The 25,391-nt window shown below is 41.7% G+C and overlaps 1 protein-coding gene and 1 long non-coding RNA gene across 3 annotated transcripts in view; one reads left to right on the top strand and one right to left on the bottom strand.

Moving 5' to 3' along the window:
• Positions 1 to 9,565, bottom strand: part of ACTR3B (actin related protein 3B) — a 29,325-nt gene extending 19,760 nt beyond the window's left edge. The window contains exons 1-2 of one of the 2 annotated variants that reach the window (XM_051610145.1): positions 9,363 to 9,565; positions 1,435 to 1,490 (exon numbers count right to left, since the gene is read on the bottom strand). In XM_051610145.1, the coding sequence (XP_051466105.1) occupies positions 1,435 to 1,490; positions 9,363 to 9,406 (100 nt within the window). In that variant the 5' untranslated portion in view covers positions 9,407 to 9,565. The remainder of the gene's footprint in view (positions 1 to 1,434; positions 1,491 to 9,362) is intronic. The other variant, XM_051610147.1, reaches the window with a different exon arrangement.
• Positions 9,566 to 9,627: 62 nt separating this feature from the next.
• LOC127380716 (uncharacterized) lies at positions 9,628 to 17,315 on the top strand. Its single transcript, XR_007888564.1, has 4 exons — positions 9,628 to 9,861; positions 11,005 to 11,120; positions 14,287 to 14,349; positions 17,028 to 17,315. It is a non-coding gene; the product is annotated as an uncharacterized LOC127380716 (long non-coding RNA).
• Positions 17,316 to 25,391: the final 8,076 nt, after the last annotated feature.

Here is a 25,391-nt window from a genome sequence, read left to right as displayed (position 1 = left end):
TCAACTCTAGAATTAAGAGAAAGAGCATATGAGGGGGAGAAAATAAACTGTGTACTTCAGAAACAAGTACTGGAACCATTATCCCAGTAGGTGAGAAGTAGGAAGGGGAGAAGTCAATTTGCAGGGCTACAGAGAACTCTAGACACTTAAGACCTCCCATTAGCAGGCTGCAACTATCACTAAAATTATTAGATGATGGCTGCTGTAGGCAAGAAGATGAGACAGCAAAAAAAAAAATCTGGGGCAAGCTATAAATAAAAATGTGATAAAATACTCTTCAAATATAACCTTATGTACATATAGTTTTATTTTAATAGGCCATAATCAGCTTCTAAATAACACAGAGCAGAAAATGCAGAGCAGACAGCTTTGCAAATACCATCAGCACCAAAAATTACTGAAAGGCAAACAATTCTTTTTGGAAGCACGTCTAAGCCCCAAGTTTGAGTTTTATAAAACAGGATTTATAACAAATTCACAGGAAAATCTTGCTATCCCACTTATTTACCATAAGACATTTAAATCTTTACCAGTGGTTAAAGTCTGAATTTTTTACAATATTCCGAATAGTTAGTCATAACCAGTACTGCAGGTACATCTGGTAAAGACCATGTCCTCATCCACCTCTTTGGCCCCCAATTACCTTTATTATTTCCTTATGTTTATACCTTCTACTGAACCTACAAGGCAGTCTAGATGCATTAATAAGTAGTTAATTGGCAAAGTTCACAAAAAGTAAATGGCAGCATTTAATATAAATGGAGATAACCTTGAGATACTAGATGCCTTTATAGACATAAACATGTATGCTATTAATAAACTTATGTAACATTTGAGAGAAACTATTAAGACAATAATTAAAACCAGAAAGGTGTAACATTTTAAACAAGTTTAACATACAAAAAAATTAAGGGTAAATCTGCTCAACAAAAGCATGTTAAATGGGCAAAACGATTTTAGTTGGTAAATACACACCCAAAAAGAACATTTTCTAATAGGAACAACTTTTTTGAATATGAAACTGTCTACAGTCCCAGACAATGTAAATAAGGCAGACACCACCTGCACTTCAGTACTTAATTTGATTGGAAGCCTTCCCCAGATTATCCAGGCAGTAACCATGGTGTCAGGTAGACAGGAGGTAAATTGCATTCTGTCTACTCAAGAGTCCTGGCATAAAAATAATGGAGATAAAAAGGAAATCGGACTGAAGTTCTCTTAATCTTTGTCATGGCAACCAAGAGCTGATTTAATGAGCAACAGTCCTCGCTAACTGCAAACAAGGAGTTCTGTTTAGCTACACTCTAGCCAAAGATACTAATGCAATGAATATCACTTCCCAGATGGACAAGAGTCTATGAAGGCTGAGCTGGGAGTGGGAAACGCTCAGTGATAGTGGTGTATATTAGATTTGGAGGAACAAAGATAACTCACATGATGGGATAATGAACTGAGGTTCTGTATTTCCTGCATAGCCAAGTTTCGTATACCTAGAAAGAATGATCACAAGGTTATTAGATGCACTTAGATGCTAAAAAACAAACAAACAAACAAACAAAAACACTTTAAATTCACTACACTTCTTAAAAGTGAAGGTCAAACAATCTCATGCCACATGTACGTTCTCTGGGCTATGCTTTCAGGTGTCACCCTGCTGAGAAGAAAACCCAGAAGTGCTAAATACTTTAGCTGTTATTTCTCAGACACCTTCAGCTTCCAAGTTTTCTTGTTTTTTTCCAAATGATGAAATCTGAAAACTCAGCTCATACCTTCTCCATGTTGTTGACCAGCTATGACAACAGATGACCCAGCCACATTCCACTTTTTGGTTAAAAAAAAAAAAAAGGCTGTGCAGACTTTACCTTTCAGAAAGCTACCGTGACCAAAGATGTCATTAGATTTTCATATTTGTAAAACACAAGGGGGAAAAAAGTGTGGATTAAGTACAAACCACCACTGAAAACTCCAGTTTCAATCTGGATACAATTCCATTCACAAACCACTCACTTTGTCAGGTATCTGTGTGTGGTCATATACACATAACACACTAAAGTAAGCATGCATTGATGAAATGCTTTAGAAACGGGCAGCAGATGGTATGAAGTATTGTCCAGCTCTTTCAATACACATACAATATCTATTTTTACAAGTAAATTATCAAGAGAAAAAAAGAAACTGGTAATATGGGAAAGAAAAGGAATTTTCACACAAAATCTAAAAACTCTGCATGGTGTTACTGGTTGCAGGCTCATTCAGCTCTTTGGCAACTACAAGTAAGTAACAGCTCTAACTCCTAGGGGGGGAAAAACAATAAAAAAATAATCTGTTTTTTAAAAGCAACAAAATTAATTGAATTATTCCAGAAAACAGTCTCTCTCTAATATTGTTGTTAGGTGGGAACAGAAGTACAATATCATGATTTGAGGGAAATTAGCATTATTCACATCCATTTCTACAATGAAAACCTAAACCCATGACATTCTTAAATAAGTCCAATCACAATCTAAGTCCTAAAGTGAATTTGGGGTCTTTGTCTACATCCTAGTCTCTATGACTACAGCAGAGGGTTGCTTCTTCATTAATAGCTTAAACAGCAAATTTCCCTTTACAGAGTATTTGGTATAAAAAACACTCATTAAGAGTCAGTTTGCTTAGATAAAGGAATTAAATCAAAACTGAATTAGCAATGATCTTGGAATTTAAATATTTTTTCAACATCTCTTCAAAGCTATAGCTTCAACAGACTTCAAATAATAGTTAAAAAAGCCATTTTCCCCAAGGCTAAGAAGACAAGCACTATGTTTTGAGGGCAAGGGTTTGTTGTATTTTTAATTATCATTATATGGGCATATGCTTTCAATCTAATCCAAAATGTTTATGCATACTTTCTGTGGCTTTCAAAAACCACAGTCATGACATTAAATTAGACTGATTTCTAAAGGAGGCCATCACTAGTAAGAATTCCTTTTTTTATTATTATTATTGCATAGCTTTTTCACATTCTAGAAGGAGGTGCAACAAGGGAATACTGTTAAAACATAACAAGAAACAACAGGAGTTAAACTGGGATTTAAGACACGACAGGGTACTTCATTCCTCTCTCCAAAACAAGTTTTGCTCAAATGAACAGTGAGGACCAAGGAAACTATTTTTGGATTCAAGGGATCTGGGTCTAAGACTTAAAAATGGCAATCAGGCAGAAACCTCGTGAAACAGCCCTTCAAGCCCCACTGACAAAAAACAAAGTCAATATTTACAAATACATGGATATACCTAAGCATGTAATCATGTATATACATACATTTATATATATATATATATACACACATTAATACAATTTTTATGTGCGTGTGTGCATATATAAAATTTAAAGGTTGCAGCAGTATAACCAGAACTCATTCCTTACACCAAACTCTGGTCAAGATTGAGTTCAGTTTGCCATCTTTTCCCCCTTCACAGACATGCTAAACTCACACCTACTTACAATATTAAAAAGAAAACACCCTCTAAAAGTCAACTTGGGCTATCAGCTTGCAATAGCTTTACCTTCCCTCTCAAGTAGGGATCAGACCCCTCTACTAGAATAACTTGTAAAGTTATCAAAAGCCTATATAGCTCAATATTTTACTGATTTATGTCTTCATTAGCTGAATTAAACTCAGTTAAAACTACAGGATAAGCTTATTTCTCAGAAGTAGTAAAAAATAGCTCTCTTCAAAGAACATGCCTCACAGAAGACAACATCAGAAGGTTCCTCTGCATGCCATTAATCCATGCAGGATTAATATTAGAACTATGAGTACAGCTAAATTTTCAGCTCAATGTTGAGGCAAGGAAGTGAAAACAAAAATGCTATTGAAAAAAAAAAATAAATCTATTTAGCATCAAACAAGAGACAGACTTGAACAAGAGACCATATTTCAGGTGTTCTGACAAAACCAAATGTAAGGGAAACTCAAACTATTCCTAAAACCACTGAGGAAGAGAAGGAAAGAGAACATGACTGTGCTGCCCCTGCTTATCCAACAGTTCACTGGTCACTCAAGACATGGCACAGTTGGTCCCAGATTTTTCTTCAGCCTAGCAGGACCCAAACACATTCCACCTTCCAGAGCCATACCCAGGAGTACATTAAAGTGTATAGGTGACCCCTTTGCAGAACCTCCTCCAGAGATTGTTCCCTTTTAATATATTTAAATATTCATTGACCTGAAAGGCTCTGGACTTAAACAGTTAGAGGTTACCTGGTCTCCAGTCCCTTTTCCAATGAATATTTAAGCATCTAAACCATGGTTTTCTCTCTCCTGGGTTACAGCTTAGCAGACTAATGGTAATGCAACATCTTGTGAACAGTAAATTACAGAGACAGCTGTAGGGAATGTGTAGATAACCAGTATTTCAACTTAAATTCATTAAAAGTAGCAGACTTACTGCCAGTGAGAGAGAAACCAACTGGAAACTCTCCAAAATATAGGATACTGGAGACCGCATTATACATTAGCAGAAAACTGATCCAATAGACTACAGCTATTTCAGGAAAGGGGATTTGCAGGGACTATTTTTTTTTAAATTACTGGAAATTACATATTGTTGGAACAAGCAGTTTCTAAAAATAGTGTCGCCTCCTACATGCTCAGGTGATCCCTGAATGATCAGTCAGTACACAAATCAGTTTCACTGGATATTGCATGAGGCATGGCCATCCTAACCCTCTTCACTTCTGAGGTCCTACCATGGAAAGACCAAAAAACATATGTAGAAAAATAACTGCAAAGACACTCAAATGGGACCAAACTTGAAAGCAGATGCTGCAACTTCAACCACTGTAAAGAGCAGTGTCACATTTTGGAAAATTCTTACTGGAGCTTGAGAACAACATAATTTAGGCATATAAAAATCACAAACCTGGCAGTTGCTTTACCCACCTCAAAATATAAGACACCCCATTTTTCTGTGGGCAAGTATCCAAAAGACCAAAGCCCAGCTGTGAATATTTCAGTATCCCCTCAATTTCTACCCTCTTTTGGTCCAGATCTTTAAAACAATGTGTTACATCCCCACACACACACAAAAAAGCCCAAACCTTTAAAAAGATGGATACGAAGTGATTGAAAACAGCAAAATGCTGTAAGAAAGTCCTTTAAACAAACAAAAAAACCCCTCTCTGTAAGAATGCTGTTTCTGACAGCTAAGATTCAAAATAACTGTAATTACTGCCAGAACACCTGTGATGTTATGCTGCCATAAACAGGCTGTATTATCATTATTACAAATATGCTCAAGAAACTCCCAACATGAGGTCTTCATAAAGAGATAGAAAGGCACTTTTGAAATGAAGGAAAATGTGATGAAGGAATGGGAATGGAAAAAAGAAGGCACAAAGGAGTAAATATCAAACAGAAAAAAAATAAATCTATTATGTCTGCTCAATTTACCCAAGAGCACCAGTGGCCACTGTAAGAATAAAGGTACATTCGAGCCATTGGTTTTTTTTGAGAGAGTCTAGCACTTCACAGGGTTGAAGCCTGTAATTATAAACAACAGTTAATTAACCCAGGCTCCTTAAACCCAGAACAGCAATTAAAATAATGCCTGCTCACTAGTCACACATGTAAAAAGCAGAGGTAATAATTGGCTAAAGCAATTAATTTAGCATTAGAAATACAGGAAGATGGGGAAAACATAACACACTGAGGTTCCAGCTATCTTTAATAACCCAGCAATAACAAAAAAACACCCTAAGTTTCAAGTCCAGCTCACTTCCCCCTGAAATTAAGTACTTAGCTCTAAGCTCATCAGTAAGACTCTGCTAATTTTTCCTTACTAAAATACACCCAAAATAGAAATATTCTTCAGTGTCTGCAAATACACACACTGAAGAGGAGAGGGGTATTTTAAGACAACTTTGTTTTACACACCCACCTACTAGCATTCTGATGTCCCACAGCTAAATGCCAGTTTTATTAACTAGTTATGAAGTTTAAAGCTACTTGAAACAGCAACACCAGAAAGGCTTGGTAGTCCTAAGAAACTAAAAATAACCCGCTCTTCTCCACAGAAAGACCGAGAGCAATGTGTAAACCGATCACGAGGAAAACCTCACGTAACTAAAATGAAGATGCAGTGCATCAAAATCAAAGTAGGACAAGTCATTTGCAAACACTAATGGAAAAGATGATAGTAAATTAATACCGCTTTCTGTAAAATTTGTCATAAATTGTTCACTCTACTTTTAAAGAAAATTCAAGTCATCTATCCAATAGAGAAAAGGAACATTATCCTGTCCTACTATTATTTGTTTGTCACTGAAGGTCTGTACCTATTTTCTAGACATGTGTTGTTGGTTTTGTGGGGGGTTTTTTGAGAATTTCCAGCATTTCACAGGACTGAGGTCTACGTCCACAAACACGAGTAAATCAAAACCAGACTCCTTACCCGCAAAACAACGTTTTCACAAACTTCTGAAATCCCCTTACACAAAAAGAAGAGGGATTAGTGCCTGGACAAAGCACCTCATTCAATACCAGAGAGGTAAGTAGAAAGGTGTGTTTTATATACATAATGTTCCACAGTGCATGTCTGCCTATACCTTTTCCTTTCTGCTATGCTTTTCAAAGTTTTTCATCTGAAAGCCCTTTCATGAATAATTTGAATGAACCGTCTGAAGCTTGTAACCCTAACTAGATTCATTCTAACAATAAGGTTCTCAGCCCACATACAGGAAAATTCCAGAGACCACGTATCAATGAGTCAAGCTACTTCTGGCTGCTTTGGTTCAAACAGTTATTTCTTCTTGAATTCTGTAAGATAACTTTTATCAAAATCAATAAGCTCACTGCTGAAAAGTCTTCCAAATTTCAGTGCCCTGCAGTGAACTCAAGAGAAGTCCCATCAGCAGAGGCACCATGTTTTCTCATGCAAAGATTATCTGGAGGCATAAAAATGCAAAGTCACATCACCTGGGGACTACTTGAACCCCTCCTGAAATAAACTGATACACACACCCACACATACAAATTCCACCAGTTCCTTCCATGCAAGCACTAAATAGATTTTAGAAATTCTACTCGAATCATTATTTCCCTGAAAGGACACAACCATTTTCTGTCTTTATTTATTTTGTTTGACTGTTGGTGGGCAGTATCTACTTCTAGTGCAACACTGAAAGCACTCCACAAACTGAAAACAGAGGAAGCCTCCTGCAAGAGACAGACATTGCATTTAACACATTTTCTGGATTTTATAGTTTATACTGTAGTCTTTTTTAAGGATCCATCTAGAGCTCTCATTTCTCTCCTTGAAAAACTTCAAAACTGTCAAATAATATTCTAGTAATAACTAACAGTTCTGCTGAGAAGAAATATTTAAAATACCTGCAGCAAATAAACAGAAGGAACATGAGAAACTACCAAGGAGTATCTAATGCATAGGCAGAATTATATGCAAGATGGAACCCAGTCTCTATTCTACTCTCAACGTTTCCAGCTGCTGACTCCAGTATTTCCCAATGAGGGGACAGAGCTGATTTCTGGCAAAATAATGTATAAACAGAAACAAGGACAGGAGATTTATAAAACTTTTGTGACAGTTGAATAAAGATTTATTTCAAAATATGAAACACTTTTTCAGGAGAAAGGAGTGTGACACCATGTCATTAAAAACTGCTTCCTCTGGTTATCTAGGTGTTTGGGGGTTTTTTGGTTGATTGGTTTGGTTTTGGGTTTAAGATGGCTCAGTTTTGGAAGTTGTAAAGGTAACTTTACAAGCATCAAATAAATGAAAATAGTGCAGAAAATTCCCTGCAGAGGAAAGGTCTATTACTGCAATAAATCGATGCAATCAACAACACCGAGGCACAGCGTGACAAGTAAAGTTATTGGATGAACTCATGGATTGGCTTCTCCGCTCCTCAGGGCCGTCTATAAAAGGAAAGCACAGGAAAGGCATGGACCTGTTGGAGCAAGTCCAGAGAAGGGCCACAAAAATCATCAGAGGGCTGCAACATCCCTCCTAAGAGGACAGGCTGGGAGAGTTGGAGTTGTTCAGCCTGGAGAAGAGAAGGCTCCAGGGAGTCTATTTGCAGCTTTTCAATATTTAAAGGGGGCTTGTGAGAGAGGTGGGGACAGACTTTTTTGGGGAGCCAGTTGCAACAGGAAAAAGGGTAAAGTAGAAGACAAAAGATTTAAAGTAGATATAAGAAAGACATTTTTTTACCATGAGGGTCATGAAACAATGGCACAGGTTGCCCAGAGAAGCAGTAAATACCCCATCCCTGGAAACTTTTCAAGTCAGGTTGGACAGGACACTGAGCAACCTGATGTAGTTGAAAATGTCCCTCCTCACTGCAGGGGAGTTGGACTAGATGACCTTAAAGGGTCCCCTTCCAACCCAAACTACTCTATGATTTTGTGATAACGGCTGGACCAAAGGAAAGACATTAGCAAGAGCACAGCACATATTCAGCATCACCTTCATCACAGCTCCCCCCAACACCTCCTACTCCTGAGGTACAGCAGAACTAGTCCATCAGATGATGAGTGAGTCTTCTCTAGCCACACACAGGTAGGAAAGACCTGCTTCCGAAATGCCTGAGACTGCCAGAGCACAGCCTGCAATTTGGATAAATCCTCAGAGCTTCGAGCTACAAGAAGTAGCACAAATCCCACACTGCTTGGACGAAGGTGAGGAAGGGATGACCTAACGAGCAAGAAACAGCGGCAGTAAAAGACAGTCGGCTCCAGTCTCATCGCTGGCTGGAGGCAACACCTGGACAGGCTGAAGAAGATGCAGATGCGGTTCAGCAAGGCCACTGCGGTCCCGGGGCTCTGCAGCCCAGAAGGAAAGAACACACCTCCCCTGCCTCCCCCTCCCAGGCAAACGTGTGTCCCCTCTCCCCAAAGCAGACACGCGAAATAAGCCGTCACCCCCCGTCTTTAGCAGCTTCATCACGCCACGTTTTAAAGCCAGAAGACACGAGCAGAAAGTGGACCCAAGAGAAGGAAAGGGCACCTGGAGACACGGCATGCCCGGAGGGACCGCGGGGCACGGCAGGACTGCCCGGCCCCGGCCCTCCCGGCGGGGACACGGGGCAGGAGCAGGAGGAGGAGGAGGAGGAGGAGGAGGGTCGTGGGCAGCCCCAGCCCCGCCGGAGGGAAGGAAGACCCTCCGCTCCAGGGGCGACAGGCCGAGAAGGGAGCAGGACACACAGCAGGAGCTCGGACCCTTGCGAGAGGAAGGGACTCCCCGCTGAGAGCCCTGAGCCGGCTTAAGAGGCGCCAGCACAGCAGAGACACCCCCCTACTCCCAGAAAAGGGGAGCGGCAGCGCCCTTATTCCCCCTACCAGCGCCCCCCCCCCACTCACCCGGTGCCTCCGTCTATCACGCAGGGGGGCAGGTAGGTCGCCATGCTGGGGAGCCGGCAGTGCGGGCCCTACGCCACCATCCAGGCCGCTGCCGGCTCCCCCGGCCCGGCCCGGCGCGGCCTCAGAGCATGAGCACGGAGCGGCCTCGGAGCGCGGGCACCGAGCGCCGGGCACCGAGCGGCGGCACCACCGGCCGCCCGCCCGCGCCGCCCACCGCGCATGCGCCGCCCGCCCGGCGCCGCCGCCCGCCGCTCCTGAGCCGCCATCTTGGGTGAGGGCGCCGGGGCCTGCGGGGGAGCGGCGGGCGGAGGCCGAGGGGCTCCCCTGGGCTCTGGTGGAGAAGCTCGTGCGAGGCCACGCGTGTCAGCTGAGTCGTGGCCTTGTGCCGGGCTTGGTGGCGTAGTCGCCTTCCAGCTTTCCGAGGGGTGCTCCTTCATCCCGGCCTGTGTATCAGGCCTGTCGGACGGGACTTGGCCCCAGCAAGGAGGCCGTGGCTAAGGTGGGTTTCATCAGCTTAAAAGCTGCTTTTGAGATCTTTCAAAACTTTAAAAGATACAGTGTGTGGGGGGGGGGGGGGAGAATAAAGGGTTCACCACCCCTCAGCAAACGCTGCAGATGCTGCTGCCCTGCTAAGCAAGACTTACCTCAGTTCTGGTTTCAGTGAAGGTGGGGTTTGCCCCAAGAAAAAACAAACAAAAAAAACCAACATTAAACCAGTCAATTGTAAAAAAAAAAAAAAACAACCAACCAAAAATCTGTGTTTCTCTGTGTGCAGGTGGCCACACTACAGCCCGCAAATCCTCTGGGTTTGGCTGTAAACAGGCCCAGAATACAACGTTGATACACTTAAAGCGCTTTAAAAAAAATAAATAGGCTGCAACAAACATCACCTGCGAAGCTGCTGACACTTAATTTGCATACAGGATAATGATGTCTTGTATCTGACTCAGTCCTGGTCAGAACATGTGTGGTATTGCCAGAAACAGACCCTGCAGATGCCAGGGCCCAACCCAGAAGCGCAGAAGCGTGTGTCCCACGAGGGTGTCCTTTTCTGTTGCTTTCTCACAGCTCTGCATCGCTACACCCAAAGCTCGTGCAGACCACGGGCTTGAGTAAGAAAATTAATGAGATACATCCACTAGTCCTCAGCCCCAGAGCTGGTGTGGTGGCTACAGACTGTGCATATGCCCTGGGCCGGTTGTTCAGCCGTTTACTGCAAACTGAGCACACTTGCTCAACATATTTGTTCAGTCCATTCCCCTCAAAGATTTTGGAAGAGAGAGCGCGTGGTGGAAGGCAGCCCAGTCTGTTTGTTGGAAGAGCTCCTTTATCGATGGGTTGAAACAGCAAACACTCAGACTCTAGTCCAGGGCTGGGGATTGAAGCTCGATAGAAGTCATCTGCCCCCCTCTTCAGGCCAGGCAAATCAAAACAGCACATGAAAGGCATTGCTTTAGCATCCAACAGATAAAAGAAAAAATATGCTTTGACTCTCCTGGCCAAAATTTCCCCTCTCCCATGCTGTTGCACAATATGCTGTTCTGGGCTCAGAGAATATCTGCTCATATGCTATATGGGCACATCACTGTAAAGTTTCAAATGATCCTCAACTTTTTTTAATTTCTTTTTTCTTTTTTTTCAGAAGTTGCTAGCTGTTAAAGCAGAGAAAACTGCCTCGTCTGGAAACAGAAGTATTGCTGTAGCTCACGTGCAGCCTTCAGGTCTATGTAGAGATTCAATTTGCAAACAGCTGCAGAGGTTTGAAACATTTGTGCCCTGCCCTTCGCTTCTCAAGCTCTTTATCTGGGTCCCTCGGGCATTGATTGCTACCCCCATAGCTCTCCCAGCTGTTTGTTTGATTGCTCCCTAACCCACTTCAAGCAGAATCAGCGGAGATAGTTCAAACAGTTTAAAAAGAAGCTATGCTCTAGCTCAGTTGATTGTGCCTGAAGTGGGTTTAGGGAGCACTCAGGCAAGTTGCTTTGTTAGTAGAAGGGAGGGGAGGGGTAAAGCACAGTTAAGAGCTCAAGCTGTTCCAGCTGGATCCAGAAGAGGACATTGGTCCATTGTGTAAGGAACAAAGAGACAGAGTTTTCTGGAGAACCTGGAACAAAAATTGTGCCATGAAACCATGATAATGTACATCAGCTGATGGTCCTACAGCAATTAGAAGTGTGAAAACATTCATCCTAGTGATATATTAGAAATCAAGTGTTTAATGAGTATTTAAATTACAGTAATGATAACTAGTTCCTCACAAAAGAAAGGAAACACCTGATCTGCTCAGCTTAGTGAATAATAGATGATTCTGATGCCATTGTCACGTGGCATTTGGAGGATATAATAGAATCATAGAATTGCTTTGGTTGGAAAAGATGTTTAAGATCATCAAAAAGTGTTAACCAAACACTGCCCAGTCCACCACTAAACCATGTCACTCAGCACCATATCTACATGGCTTTTAAATATTTCCAGAGATGGTGACTCCACCACTGCCCTGGGCAGCCTGTTCCAGTGCATGACAACCCTTTCAGTGAATGAAGTTTTCCTAATACCCCATCTAAACCTTCCCTGGCACAACTTGAGTCTATTTCCTCTTGTTCTATTGCTTGTTAGTTGGGAGAAGAGACTGACACCCACCTCACTACAACCTCCTTTCAGCCATTGTTACTGTCATTTCATGCTTTAAGCCCAGGGGGTTCAACATGTTCTCCCACTCTCAGCACCATATGGGCCACAACAGTCAGCTGAGTTTAAGCTATATTGAAAGGGAAACAGACACCCAAGAAGTGTAGGTGATCTCAGTTTGACTACCTGTAGAGCCTGCCATGATTTACACGGCTGAAACTGCTGGTTTACGTTGGTTTGTCTACACCTCTTCTCACTACAGACCCAAATGCCTTCAAGCAATGTGCTCAGTATCTGCCATTCTTCCATTCCAGACTCAGAGGGTGTAGGCAGGAGAGGACTGTTTTTTTACTTTTTATTTTAGGGTTTTTACCTTAAGGTGTTGATGCTACTGTATGTTTACAATAAAGAAGATAATCTAAAGAAGCAGGTGTTGGAAGTTTTGATAACCCTTTACTCCTGTGAGAATTTATTCAACAGTAACAAGAGCAGCCCCCAAGAAACTGAGGTTAACTTTGGAAAAGCCAGCCTGCGCTTGGCTATGAGGAGTCAGTATGTGAGAAGAGGGTGCATTTTATGAGTTTATGCTAGTTTTGTGTTGCTAAGATGAACCTCACATTGTGCTCTAGGTCATGCATCTTAAAAGCTGGTAGTGTCATACCCAGATAATATCATGTTGCTATTTCAGAGAAGGAGGGTAATGGAAACCCAGCTTTGGTTCCATATATAATCTGCCTGGAGGAGACAGTGGCTCCTAAACAAAACCCATGCACAAGCTTCGTGACAGCTCAGAGTTCAGGGACATCACCAAATTAATTAGCAAGTTAACCAGTTGTGTTTGCATACTCGCAGAGGAATGAGGCTACAAAAAAGGTTTTATTTGTTTACATAACCTCTCCCCTACTTGAGATCAGCTTCAGTCAGCTTTTCTTCATTGCTGAGCTGATCTGCAAAAGCACTAGGCTATCTTACTGGTACCGATAAGGCCCAAGATCTGTTGAAGGACTGTACTGCTGGCACTTGGGTTCACATTGCCCAGACAACTCACCTGTAGGCCACATGTTCAAGGTGAATTCCAGTTAGAGGGATGGCTGTAAGGGGATATTCTGCCATCACATCACTGCTTCTTTCAGACACTTTCATAGAGGCCCCTAAAACATTGTTTTGTACCTCTGCCTTCTAGCAGACAGACCATCACTATCTTGAATCAAGTAACATGAGGGTGAGGGAGCAGTATTACACATTCCCTGAAGTTTCTGTTCTGTCCAGCCGTGATCCTCCACCCAAATTAATGTCAGCAATATATATGTTTTTAAATTACTTTCACATCTAAAATTTCAATCTCTAGATAAAAGCCAGGTCATCACTTCACCTTTAGACTTTTATTTTTGACAAGTCGGGAACTGCTATCAGATTATATTCAGTGAATTACTTCTGAGTTAGATAAACTACACCATCTGATTTTGTTCATCTGATCAGCAAGAAAACACTCTTGGTCATAAATAGATTTATTGCCTTCTCAGCTTCATTTCTAACTGGCAAAACCAATAACAGTGTAAAAAAGGTCAGAAGCTCAAAAAATAGCAGCAAGAAAGACAGGTCTTTAATCCCTTGACCATCTCAAACATGAGGCTAGTTTAAGGTCAGCTGTTACGCAGTTGTCATCATACAGTCACTAAGAGGGGTGACCAGGTAATGTTCACACACCAGCAATCACAGAGTATTTCCCAATCACTGAGAAGTAAATGACTGGAAAAGCAAAGTTTTTCCCATGACTGCAGACAAAACAAAGCAAAAAAAGCAGCAACACAGTGCAAACTATTCATACAAAGACATCTGTAGAGCACACGTTAACCTACTGTGTATTCTTTTTATTTACATAGACCTGTATCTAGCTATTTGTAAGGCCATTCTTCCTCAGGGTACTTCAGTCCACCTGCAATTTAAGGTACAAGACCAGTCCCACTGAAAACAACAAAATTATCAATGTCCCTCAAGTTACATGCCCTTTAAATAAGTCTGCAAATTGGGGCTTAAACAAGCTTTAATTCCTACCAAAGAGCTGACCTTAATATATTGTGGCAGAAAACTACAAGCTGCTTATGCAAAGAGACTAAAAAGTACTTGCTGTCTTTAAATTCTATTGGGATCTCATGTCACAAGACGTGAAAGAAACAAGTTCAAGAGGGTTTGGTTGAGAGGGGTGGGAGATGTACATCTTTTGCAGAACAGGTGACATTTGAGTCTTTCCTAGCTGTGTATCTCACTCTTGTGGGATCCTTTATTTACTTCACAGATACATGGGAGAACATTGCCATTTCTAGCACCTGTCTGATCAGAAGAGGTTTTTGTCTCCCAGGTAAAAATCTTTTTATGTTTCTCAAGTTTCTACAGCATCTCCTGTGTCTGCTTTTTCTGTGCTAGGGTTGAGCAGAATCAGAATACAATACTCCTGCTGGTGTTGTATTACCAGCCATATTATCAACTGCTTCCTACCTTCCTCTTTCTATAAAACACTTTAGATTTACTATTGGTGTGTATTTTCTTAAATTTTGCACAGTGACTTCCTACTTCTCTTTCCTGAATGGCCACTGTTAATTTAGATCTACACAGAAACATTTTGAATTCTCTCTAATCCATTTTCTATTTATACCATGTTCATCACCATGGTAGCTGAATGCCTTTGAAAGTGTATTTGAGGTAGAGACTATGCAAAGCTTATTTTAAACCACTCCGATTCTTTGACTTTAAAATTGAATCTAACAACTTCAGCTTCCCCAGCTGAGAAATTACCCTTTTGCACTTTGCAAATAACAGTTTGAAATTTGAAGCCAGTCCAGCATGACTTGAGACCCAGTTCTAGCTGAGAATATCAGCTGCAGTAACTCTGACACCTACGTAAATAATATGCTTTTATTTAGATAGTTCTCTAAGAGAAATGCTACTATATAGAACATTCATCATTTATAAAAGCAGCAGTTCTTTGAACTCAAGCAAAGTTCTAGTAAACTGTCCTGCTCACTTTCACCTCTGTTAACACATCTGTCTGCCTTGAAATCTAGTTATTATTAACTATATGGCAAAACTCTGCATACATATATGTATGGATATATATACAATGCATAACTGCATTACATGGTTCTAAAATGGAACACAAAATTTTGATTCATACACTCAGTTCTGTGGACTTTGTGATGCTGCACCATGGAATTTGCCAAATGTTACACCTCTAATTTTAAAAATAATAGACCCTCTGTATTTTTTACATCAGCAGATTTTACCTCTGAACTTCTGAAGAAATCTGGAAAACAACATAAGGTCTAGCAAGTATCTAAGAATGAACTGCTCCATCTTTCTAAACAATGCCACTGATAGACAGTTATGAATTGTAAATTTAAGAAAAGGAGAAAAGGTGGCCCATATTGAACATGAAAATTACATAGTCAGCTGTATTTGTCAAGATTTTACATTAATAGTAGTATTCACTTCCAAATTCCATCTTTGGGTTTTTGGTTTGTATTCTTAGGAAAAAAAGCTTGGTTTTCCTGACAGTTTCTCCCCTCCCTCCAACTTAAACTCACTGGGCAACTTCAACCAAGCTTGAGTAAAGGGTAGAGGCCTGAAAGATGTAAACATTTCCCCTAGTTGCATAAAGAAAACTGCCAAGAAGCTCACAGAGAAAGGCCAGTATTGCCCTCACAGAGAGATTGCAGCATCAGCACAACTGTGTTATCAGGCAACAACAAACGAACATGGCAGAGGCAACTTCCCAGGTGCCACTACCTCAAGGACTACTTGCTTAAGTTGCCCAAAATGGCTAGAGAAAGCCACCAGAACAGTGCAGAAAGCAGCAGCAACAGTGATGAATTTGTCCTTGTTGGAGCATATATGGCCACCCAAATCTCTCTGCATGGAAACAAATTAATTACAGCCAATTAAAAAAAAAAAAAAGCAATTCTGGTTGTTTAGACTCACCACAAATGAGAGATTTCAATTCCTCCAGGGGTATTCCAGGTTGCAAACAGTAACCTATCTCCACATATATAAGAACCCACCCTGAGAAGTGCACATACACATGGGCAGTTGCTTTTGAATTACTCCTAGCCAGTGGCTTCCATCCTTACATAAAACTGCCTGAAGATTGAACTACCTAATTACTCTAGTGTGGAAACTGCACATCTTGTCTCCTGAGCACTGAATGGAGTATTTTCTCTTATTACTGGCTGAATCATGAAAGTAGTGTTCAGGTAACTTTCGTGCAATGTGGTTTTTATCAATGACAACCATGCTCAAGTTTCCTGGTTTGGTAGGTTTCCCATAACGTGCTGTTCACAAAGGGTAGGTCTGTTTGTCACAGCGGTGCTGTATGAAACCCGGTCTGAGGCCCAGAAGAGCTGATGGGAATACTGAACTGATTTCTTCATACAGACTATGAAGCAAACAAAAGATCACAATAATCTGATGAGAGGTGATCTTGACATCCTCCAGCCCAGCCTACCTCTGCAGACATGTCAGCTAGACTCGTTTGGACAAGCAAATCAGTTTGTTGCTTGTTTTCTTTTAAAACACATCAAATGAGTCAACACATCAAGAAAGCAGCAACCTATCTTTCCAGTTACTAAATGCATTTGCTAATCAGCCAAAACAGAGATATCAAGAAGCCTCTTTGTGGAGATGAAGCCTTTGGTTCTCCAAGTCACCACAAGCACTGTCACATACAACATAAACATCATTCTGATCTAATCAGGCTTTGAGAAAACATTCATCATAGCTGAACACAGCTGTCCAAAATCACAAAGATGCAAACTGCATGTGACAGGATCAACCCCAGAGGCACGAAAAGGGATCTGACCAAGCCTTGCCACAGGAATAGGGCACTAGCTGGTCTGAAGCACCATTAAAAGCAACATGCCATGCCTCATCTCCTAAATCCCTGCTATTTATACCAAGTATCTTTCCAAGTCTGTGTTTAACTGTCTCAAGCAGCAGAACTGTTTTTAAAAAAGGCATTTGAGGAAAATCTTGTGAATTCTTCAGGTTGCAAAAAGTCACACACCAGAAGGACTCCAAGGCTGGTACTGGCACACAGAACATGGAGGTGGAAGCCCAGCCTTCCATGGAGGCCAGGGGCTAATTCTCTTCAGTAACACAAAAAACCTGGCATGTTCTTTCTGCCAACAGAGGAATGAGCTGTTTCCTTCTCCAAGGTCTTCTTCCCACAAGAAGATTCACAAAACCTAGAGCTGGACCTTACTTCTAATTAAACCAAATATACCTTTATTGTGTATTTGCATATTAAAACTGATCAAGAATCTCCAAAATCTCTGCTTGGCCTTCACTCACTGTAAGCACTCTTCCATTTAGCAGTAAACATGCTGAGTAGGAGGTGTTGTTTTGACTCTTAAGCTCATAGGTCCAACATCCAACAGCTGCCACCTACTGCAGAAAGCTCAGACCTCTCGTAGTTGTCCTGCTGACAACTTGCCATTGATTTACACTTTTTTTTGCTTCTCTTCCTCAAGCACCATCAAGATTTATGCCACTATCAGTATTTCTAAGTTAGACAAGCTCAGTCACCATCAAAACTTAAGATTTCTGTACAGGAGATATCAAAGAAAATCCATTTTCTGCTATATGGAAAAAAGATTTCCTCAAATGCTCTTTGCTGCTTCTTCCCCCTCAGCTCCTGTGTCTCCACTAATGCCTCCCTGCATCCAGCTCCACTTGGTTTTTTAGGGGCTAAAATATAGATCAACTAACAGGCTAACTAGGACTTTTCCATGAAGGATGAGATTGTGCTGATCAAAACAAAATCCTACCAACATACAAAGGCAACCCCCCCTGTTTCAAGTCTCTTGTATGGTAGTGTCAGCCTTTACAGAAACAAAAACTTTCAAGTCTGTGGACACCTGGTTGCACATGACACCTTCACCTACTCCACAAAGCAACAGGTCTGTTCTGTAACTGGGAAAAAAACCCAACAATTGCAGCACCTGTAAACACATGCAGACGGTTCCTAATCTGTTTATCTCAGCTATGGATGCAGCAGCATGGAGTGGGCTGTGGGTGATTAACCAAGTGGGTGGCTCTTCCATTGATCTTTTAGCCCCACTTGTTGCCCAAGCAAATATAAATCAAAACTACATCAAATGTATTTACCCACACTACAGGCCAACTCCCAGCTGAAGCAGACATGCATGGCCACTCCACTGTTCTGTGACTCCTCGCATACCAGATTTCCTCTTGCCTATAATCCCTCTCCAATAAATATTAAGTTTTGTAGCAACTCTCTAGAGCAGCTAAGGAAGAAGTACCTCTGTGGTACTTGTCTGGGTGCCCTGCCTTTCCTCAGCTGGTTTGGTTTTGTTGTTTGTTGGGTTTTTCTTTGCATAAAGTCAGCTGTCATTACAGTAGCTGAGAGTATCACATCATGAGGTTAAAAGTAAGAATGACTATCAGTAGATGCAAGCAATTAGGTGAAGATTCAATACTAATAATCTCAAAGCCTGACAACAAGAAAGTAGATATCACATACTGACAAAATAAGCAGATGCAATCAAGCAGCTGCACCCTTTACAGTAGAGCAAGTTTTAGTCTTATCTATTTATTGCAGACCCACCATTACCTTTCCACTTAGCCAGGCACTCTAGCTCCCTCAGGAAAGGTATGGAATTGGCATGAAAAAAAAATAGGGAAGAAAAATGTTTCTTCCTGTTTGAAAAATGTATTTGCTTCACAGCTTTACAAACGAAATATGAAACTCTAATGCAATTCAGGAGCTCAGAGTTACACAGAAGTGAGGCAATAGTTTAAAGATTATCCAGCAGACACAAGCTGCCCAGCATGCTGCAGGGAACTGCATCATCACTTTGTAAACCCTTACTTTCTAATGACAAAGCCAAGGCTCATCTCTGTGCACCACACCCCTGCTCCCTGCCATAGCTGCTGGAGTGAGAAAAAGCATAACAAAGGGGCTTGTTCTTTGTGGAACTTCTCTAACACAATTCAGTTTAAAGAAAAAAAAAATGCCTGCCTGATTTAATAGCCAGAAGGGCAGGGTCTCCCCACCTACACCACCAGTTGGGGAGAGCTCACTCTCAGATAGTGATTCTGACCAGGTACTCCAGCAGTACCAAATAGCTGCCACAGGAAATACATATAAACATACATATATATGCATACACATATATGTGTGTGTGTGTGTGTGTGTGTATCTCTGTCTCAACTGTTGACACCACTTTGGCATACAAATTTACCTGAAGTCTGGAGAAGAAGACACATGCAGAGTCCCTGAAGGCTGGCTCACAATTGCTGTGAAGCTTTTGTGCTTCCTGCAGAACTCCCTTGGGGGAAAAAAAAAATAAAATATGAATTTTATCTTAGTATATCTAAGTGCTTCTTACACAGGATGGAGAAGATGGTGGTAGCCCCTTGTGTCATAACTCCAGTGTCTGCACCACACTTCTAAGATGTTGAAGAACCAGACTACTTTTTCCTACAGCTCCCACTTCTCTACGAAGATCTTCCAGCCATCAGAATATAAAGTGCTTGGTGCCACTCCCATGCATCTCCTACTGCAGCTGACACCTGAGTTGCAAACAAGACAACATTCAATGGGCCAGTGAGAAAGTAAGCATGAATCTGAGTCCTTACTGATTAACATCTCCACAAGGCAGGAATCTGGTTCTCACTCAGGCATTGCTTGTTTTTTTCCATTTATGAATCCACCAATCATTACCCACCTTTCTAGGGCTCAGTATTCTTGATCTGCAAGGGAGAGAGACAACCCCAAGGCAATCCCAAGTCAAGCACCTATCTCAGACACATCCTCATCCATCAATTCTCATCAGCTGGCCCATGAGCTTCTTTCTCAGCCCCCAGGCTTCGTCATCCCATAGGTTCATTACATGCTGAAGAAGAATTGCCTCAGGCATACTGACATGCCCACTGAGCTATCTGTCTTCATTTACTACTTGGAGACCTACAGTACTTGGGTCAGCAGCTTGGAATCACTGCCTGATGGGCAGGGCTTAGTTTTGAAGCATTAATTCACTTTAACCCAGTGCCTGAAGCTACGGGGTATATTTGAGCCCTCAGTCATGTTTTCTAAAGCACTTGTGTGACCTCAGATCCCCTGACTAACTTTCATGCTGACTCATTGAAAACACTCTCTACAGCCTCCAGTTACCTCTTCAGGCCAAGAGGTAAGTAGGGTTTAAAACTAAAAGAGGGGAGGAGAAACATATGCACATAAACCTAATGACAATATTTAACACCACAATAAAAAAGCATAGAAAGATATTTTACAAATTACATGTATCATTAAGTTCCTGAGTACAAATGAGGTGCTTCTTGATATAAATCAAGGAGACATTTCCCTTTTGGTAGATGATTCTGTAATCAGCTGGTTTCTCATCAGTGCTTTCAACTAAGTGGCAGGTAGTGAGGTTTAAACCATACAGAGCTTCAGTAGTTAAAAACTGTTAATTTAAACTGAACTATATGCCAGACAAACAATATAAAAGATCTTGACCATCACTTGACAGCTTCTTCTAAATTCCCCTTCAATACCTAGTTTGGAGTTCAGCACTTGCAAGTAGGTAATTTCTTCCCCATCCTCTCCAAGCAAACTCCAGCAGGGCTGTCTTGTCTCCTTACAGGGGCAGGAAAGAGTCATCACAAAAAGGAAATCCTGCCATAGCCCGATGAACATTATTTTCAGCGGCTCTGTCTGCTTGATGTGTCCCTGCTCCTACATCATTTCTCCTTCTACCTCCTTGGTTGCTGCAAATAAATCAGAGCAGGGAGCTGAGCTGGCTAGCCTCCCCACCCCCCTAGCCCTTCTTTTTCAGCCAGGATTTTTTCAGCCAGATTAGCTCTCCCTTTGCATTTCACCACATGCCCAAATGCTTGTGCCAGCACAGCAGAAGGAGGAGTAAGGGAGTGGGAAGGAGTGGCTGGAAGTAGGAGGAGGTGAGGCAGCAGAAGGGACTGCTTCAGTGGGTCTGAGGCCTGCAGCCTAAAAACATAACTACCCTGCTGTGATCAAGTACTCCCTATGGGTGCCCTTGTGAGGATGGATGTGCTCTCTCCCTGAAGTGCTTCACTTGATTAATCTTTGTGTGCTAGTGAGTGTCTAATTCACCGTAACCAAGATCTACCACTGAACACACTCGTTATTTTCCAGCGGGGACATTACCTGCTAAGAGACAGAGGGTTTCAGGCTAACATTGCCAGCATCTCCTTCAGTGTGTTAGCCTTTGGGCCCTTGGATGTCTCTAACTTTGTCTTAGGGCACTAAACAGATTCTCACCTAAAGCAACACTGCAAGCAGGCGTACTGTTGCCTGCAGATTTCACACAGCCTACAGCATGATCACAGAACCTGCAAGTAGCTCGGATATATTTAGAATCCCACATTGTCATTACTGTCACCCTGGAAAAGGAGGGGGGGGAATAAAGAATAGAAGCAGATGATAAATGCACAGCTGGAGAACATCAGCAGACAGCAGTGGCTGGGCCTGGTTCACCTCTTTTTCAACTGAAAGGGATGACCCTGAGAGAAAGAAAATCAACAAGTATTTCACCTGTTGTGGTCAACACCTGGCTGCCCCTGTGAAGACATAACCTGCCAACTATTGTTTTCTGTGCCAAGTCAGAGCTGCCACTGAGGACTGAGCATGGCACTGAGAAAGGACACAAGTCAAAGAACTGCCTGTGAAGAGGGGAGCACACGGCTGCTACCTGGCTTGAAATATCCCACAGGCAAAGCACAGCAAGACAACATGCCTTAAGAACAAAAGACACTGATCATAAAAGGTGGTAAATTGATACAAGAAAGCAGTGGTACAGGAGTCCATCTAACCATACAAAGTCACTGCATAGTCATATGTAAGCAGAGATGCTTGTAATTAATGATTTAAATCACAGTTGTTGGCTAATTGTCTCGGGTTGTGAAACATGGTATTTTTTCCAAACAGGATCCCAAGAGAAAAAGGACAATATTAAAGATAGAATTCTGTCTCCAAAAGATACTTCCACAATGACTCAAATTTATCAGGGCCATTTCCCCTTCCTTTTCAAGACCCCTAATTTATGTCTGCATTAAAACATTAGCAGAGGAAGCCAAGCTGACCTATTTGTGTCCCCTTTCACTGCTCCTGAGACTCCTCATCTAACTAGCTTTGTCTAATTCCTCAGAGGCACCTCATTTCTTGAGAAGGTGGAAAACACTTTCTTATATGGCCTTCAGGCTATAATAATGGGTAAAATCACCAAGATTAAACTTTTTTTTTTTTTTTTTTTTTTTTCACCTTCATGCTATCTTTTAAGTTAATTTGGGGGGGTTAGGGTTAGGTTATTAGTGAAGGCTTTTGTCTGTCAGGGCTTTGTTTGCCCTGACAAGATGGAAAGGGGAATGGAGAGAAAGATTCTGGATCTTTTATTTAAATCTATTTTTGAAGGAACTATTAGGTTCACTGTTATGGGGCAGGCAAACACAACAGTCAGGTGAAGATTCTAGATTATGGGGTGAGAAGAGCTTTTTTGGGTCCCCACAGCTCTGTCACTCGCTAATCCACATTATCCTTTGTCGTGAGCCGATACTGGGGGGGCTACAGTTTCCCACATCCTTAAATTCAGAAAAAAAAAATCACCAATATTAGTGGCTGTTGTGTTCAGTTGGAATCTGTGGTTTTCATCTCAGAGTCCTAACCCTATCAGCCCCAATTTCTCCTTTCTTCTTGCAGACCAGTTCTGTTCTTTCCTCATCCTTTGCTCTCAGCATCCTTAGTACCACTCAAACCAGCGGTTCCACTTCAGTGATGCTCATATTTTGCAGAAGTTTCCTTCCTTCATTCTCCTGCTACAACTGCATGTCTTCCTAAGAAGCAGATCTTCCCATTAATAGACACAAATCAGCTTATGGGATACCAGCAGCAACAAAAAGATTTGCTGAAAACTGCAGTGGTCTCTCAGAAATCCAAGGACCTCTGATGATGGCTCTGCTGTGTCCAGAACTCTGCACTTGATGCATAGGATCCTTGTAGTAATTTTTAATATTGCAAGTAACTCCTGAAATGCCACACGGACATAGAAAGGTTCTCAGAAATCCATGGGCAAGGGCTGTGTGGCTCCCTCAAGTCTGCTACTACTTCTCAACTTTCCATGTTGTCTGAGATAATCTTCTTATTGACCAAACATTTAATAAATGCAAGCTAGTGCTTGCCTGCAGGTCTTTGGGAGGCACTGCAACACACTTCTTGCTGCAGTTGCTACGGTGGCTGAAATCACACTTGTTGAAACTCCACTGCTGTCAGAGGGTTGATACAGAAATCATTTTAGCCTACAGATCTATCGCAATTCCCTCACAAATTAAAGGGTAGAAACTGTGCTGTGTTGGGTCAGGAACAACAACAACAAAAATCGGATCACCACTGGATGGCCTAGCCACAGGGTGTTTTCTTCTGGATGCTTCAGTTTCTTAGAATCATAGAATGCCAGGTTGGAAGAGACCTCGAGGATGATTTGGCCCAATCTTTTTTGTGCTTCAGAATCTGAGGCTTTGTTTTTGAGACCATACATTTCACAGAGGAGAAATTAACCTTTTGAGATAAACCAGTCTCCCTGCAACTGGCTTTGTAGTTACTTGTGGCCAACCTAAATACAGGCTGCCAGCATCAGACAGTCCTGCCTTCTCTCACCTCTGGCTTCATGTTGCCATCTCCACATCAGGAAACTGAGCATGAAAAGCAAAGGCAGAGAGAGTCCTTCCTCTCACCTCCTTCAGCTCCCAGTTGGGTTGCAGGGCTGAGCTGGGTCAGACCCCACCCACCAGCACAGCCCCAGGGAGGCAGCAAGATTATGCAGCCCAGAGAGGGATGACGTCTTGCAGCAGCAGCAGGAATTTAAGTCATTTTAGAGCAATCAGGCAATGGCAGCCTTAGCCTGCACATTGAAAATCTTAAAATACTCAGTTTTGTTTTAATGAAGGGCTTAATTTTCACAGTTAATGTTTTAATACAACTCTATTCACTGCTGCATTGCTTATCAAAGATTATGGCAGTGAAAGAGGTGACCATGTTTTAATGATCCACAGAACCTGAGACAGTATGTCAGAAAACCCCATTTGCAGAGAAAGACTGTTACCATATACTTTTTCTCTCCAGAGACTACCATGACCAAATCTCAATTCCAACCTTTTTTTCAAAGTCTCTTTTTGTAACCTGTCCCTCAGCAAGTTTGTTATAAACATGCTTCATCAGAAAATTCAGGCCATCCCTGCTTATGTGAGTGCATAGATCATACAGCTGATGAGAAAACTTGTGGTTTATTTATTTTTATATATATATATATATATTTAGAGTTCATTTTCTGCAGATACACTTGCATGTTCACTTACAAATTTGCTGCTTCAGTGAACATTCCCATCAGCAGCTCATTGTGACAACATTTGCAGAAAATCAAGCATTGAAATAGGTACAAACACAACCAAAGTGAATACTTTTAAAAATTAAAGAAATTCTACTTGTCCCACAGTGACTTTTTTGCACCAGTGTCCAGATGCACTGAATACGGGAGATCAAAATACAGGATGATGTTTCCAAATCACAAAAAAGCCATTTTGTGCCACCCTAACCTAATATAGCATTAGATGACTATTTTCTTTAACAAGCAGTAGAAAGAGGTTTCCCATCCTAGGGGAGCTTCAGTACTTCAAAACTGAAAGAGCAAAGTCTTGTACTCCCATCCACCAGTGAGCCAAAAAGAACATTTTTTTAAATGTTTCATACCAACTATGGCCCTTTTCCATTCAAATATCTTAGTATAATTAACTTTAAGATCTGTCAGAAAAATGTTTTCACAGGACAGTCTCCACATGGAAATTGCTAACAGGTGATGTCTCAGCGGCTTCCAAAAAAAGCTCCCCCTGAAGTTCTGAAGATGAGAAATCCATCTAACCCATTTTCATTCAATCAAGAGAGTCCACAATAACTTTTTATTTTCCACCAGTCAATATTCTGATAGGAAAACTACTGATCAGCAAACTCTTGACTGACTCTATCTCACTACCATGACCATCTTCCATCATCATGACAGAAGAACCATGAGCAGGCCAGATGAACATGGGTGCACCACATGTGCAACTTCGTAAGAGTTACTGCAAGTTGCCTTACACAAGAGAATCTCTGAGGCTAATAAAACATACACATGGATGATACAGCTTTCCATAGCACCAGAAGGCAGAGCAGCTTTTGGAAAAGCCAGTGCAAAACCATCTTTGATCTACACCCATGGTCACAGATGTCCAGTTTGCACAGATGCAAGAAACTTCTAAGCAAGACAAATCTAACAGATCCAGGGAGGTCACAAGCAAACTCACTTGTGACTCTTCTAGGTGCTG

Source organism: Apus apus, chromosome 2 (genome assembly GCF_020740795.1).
Source record: "Apus apus isolate bApuApu2 chromosome 2, bApuApu2.pri.cur, whole genome shotgun sequence".
Classification (NCBI taxonomy): Eukaryota; Metazoa; Chordata; class Aves; order Apodiformes; family Apodidae; genus Apus; species Apus apus.
The sequence above is the reverse complement of the archived record's forward strand: the minus strand, read 5'-3'. Positions and strand labels throughout refer to the sequence as shown.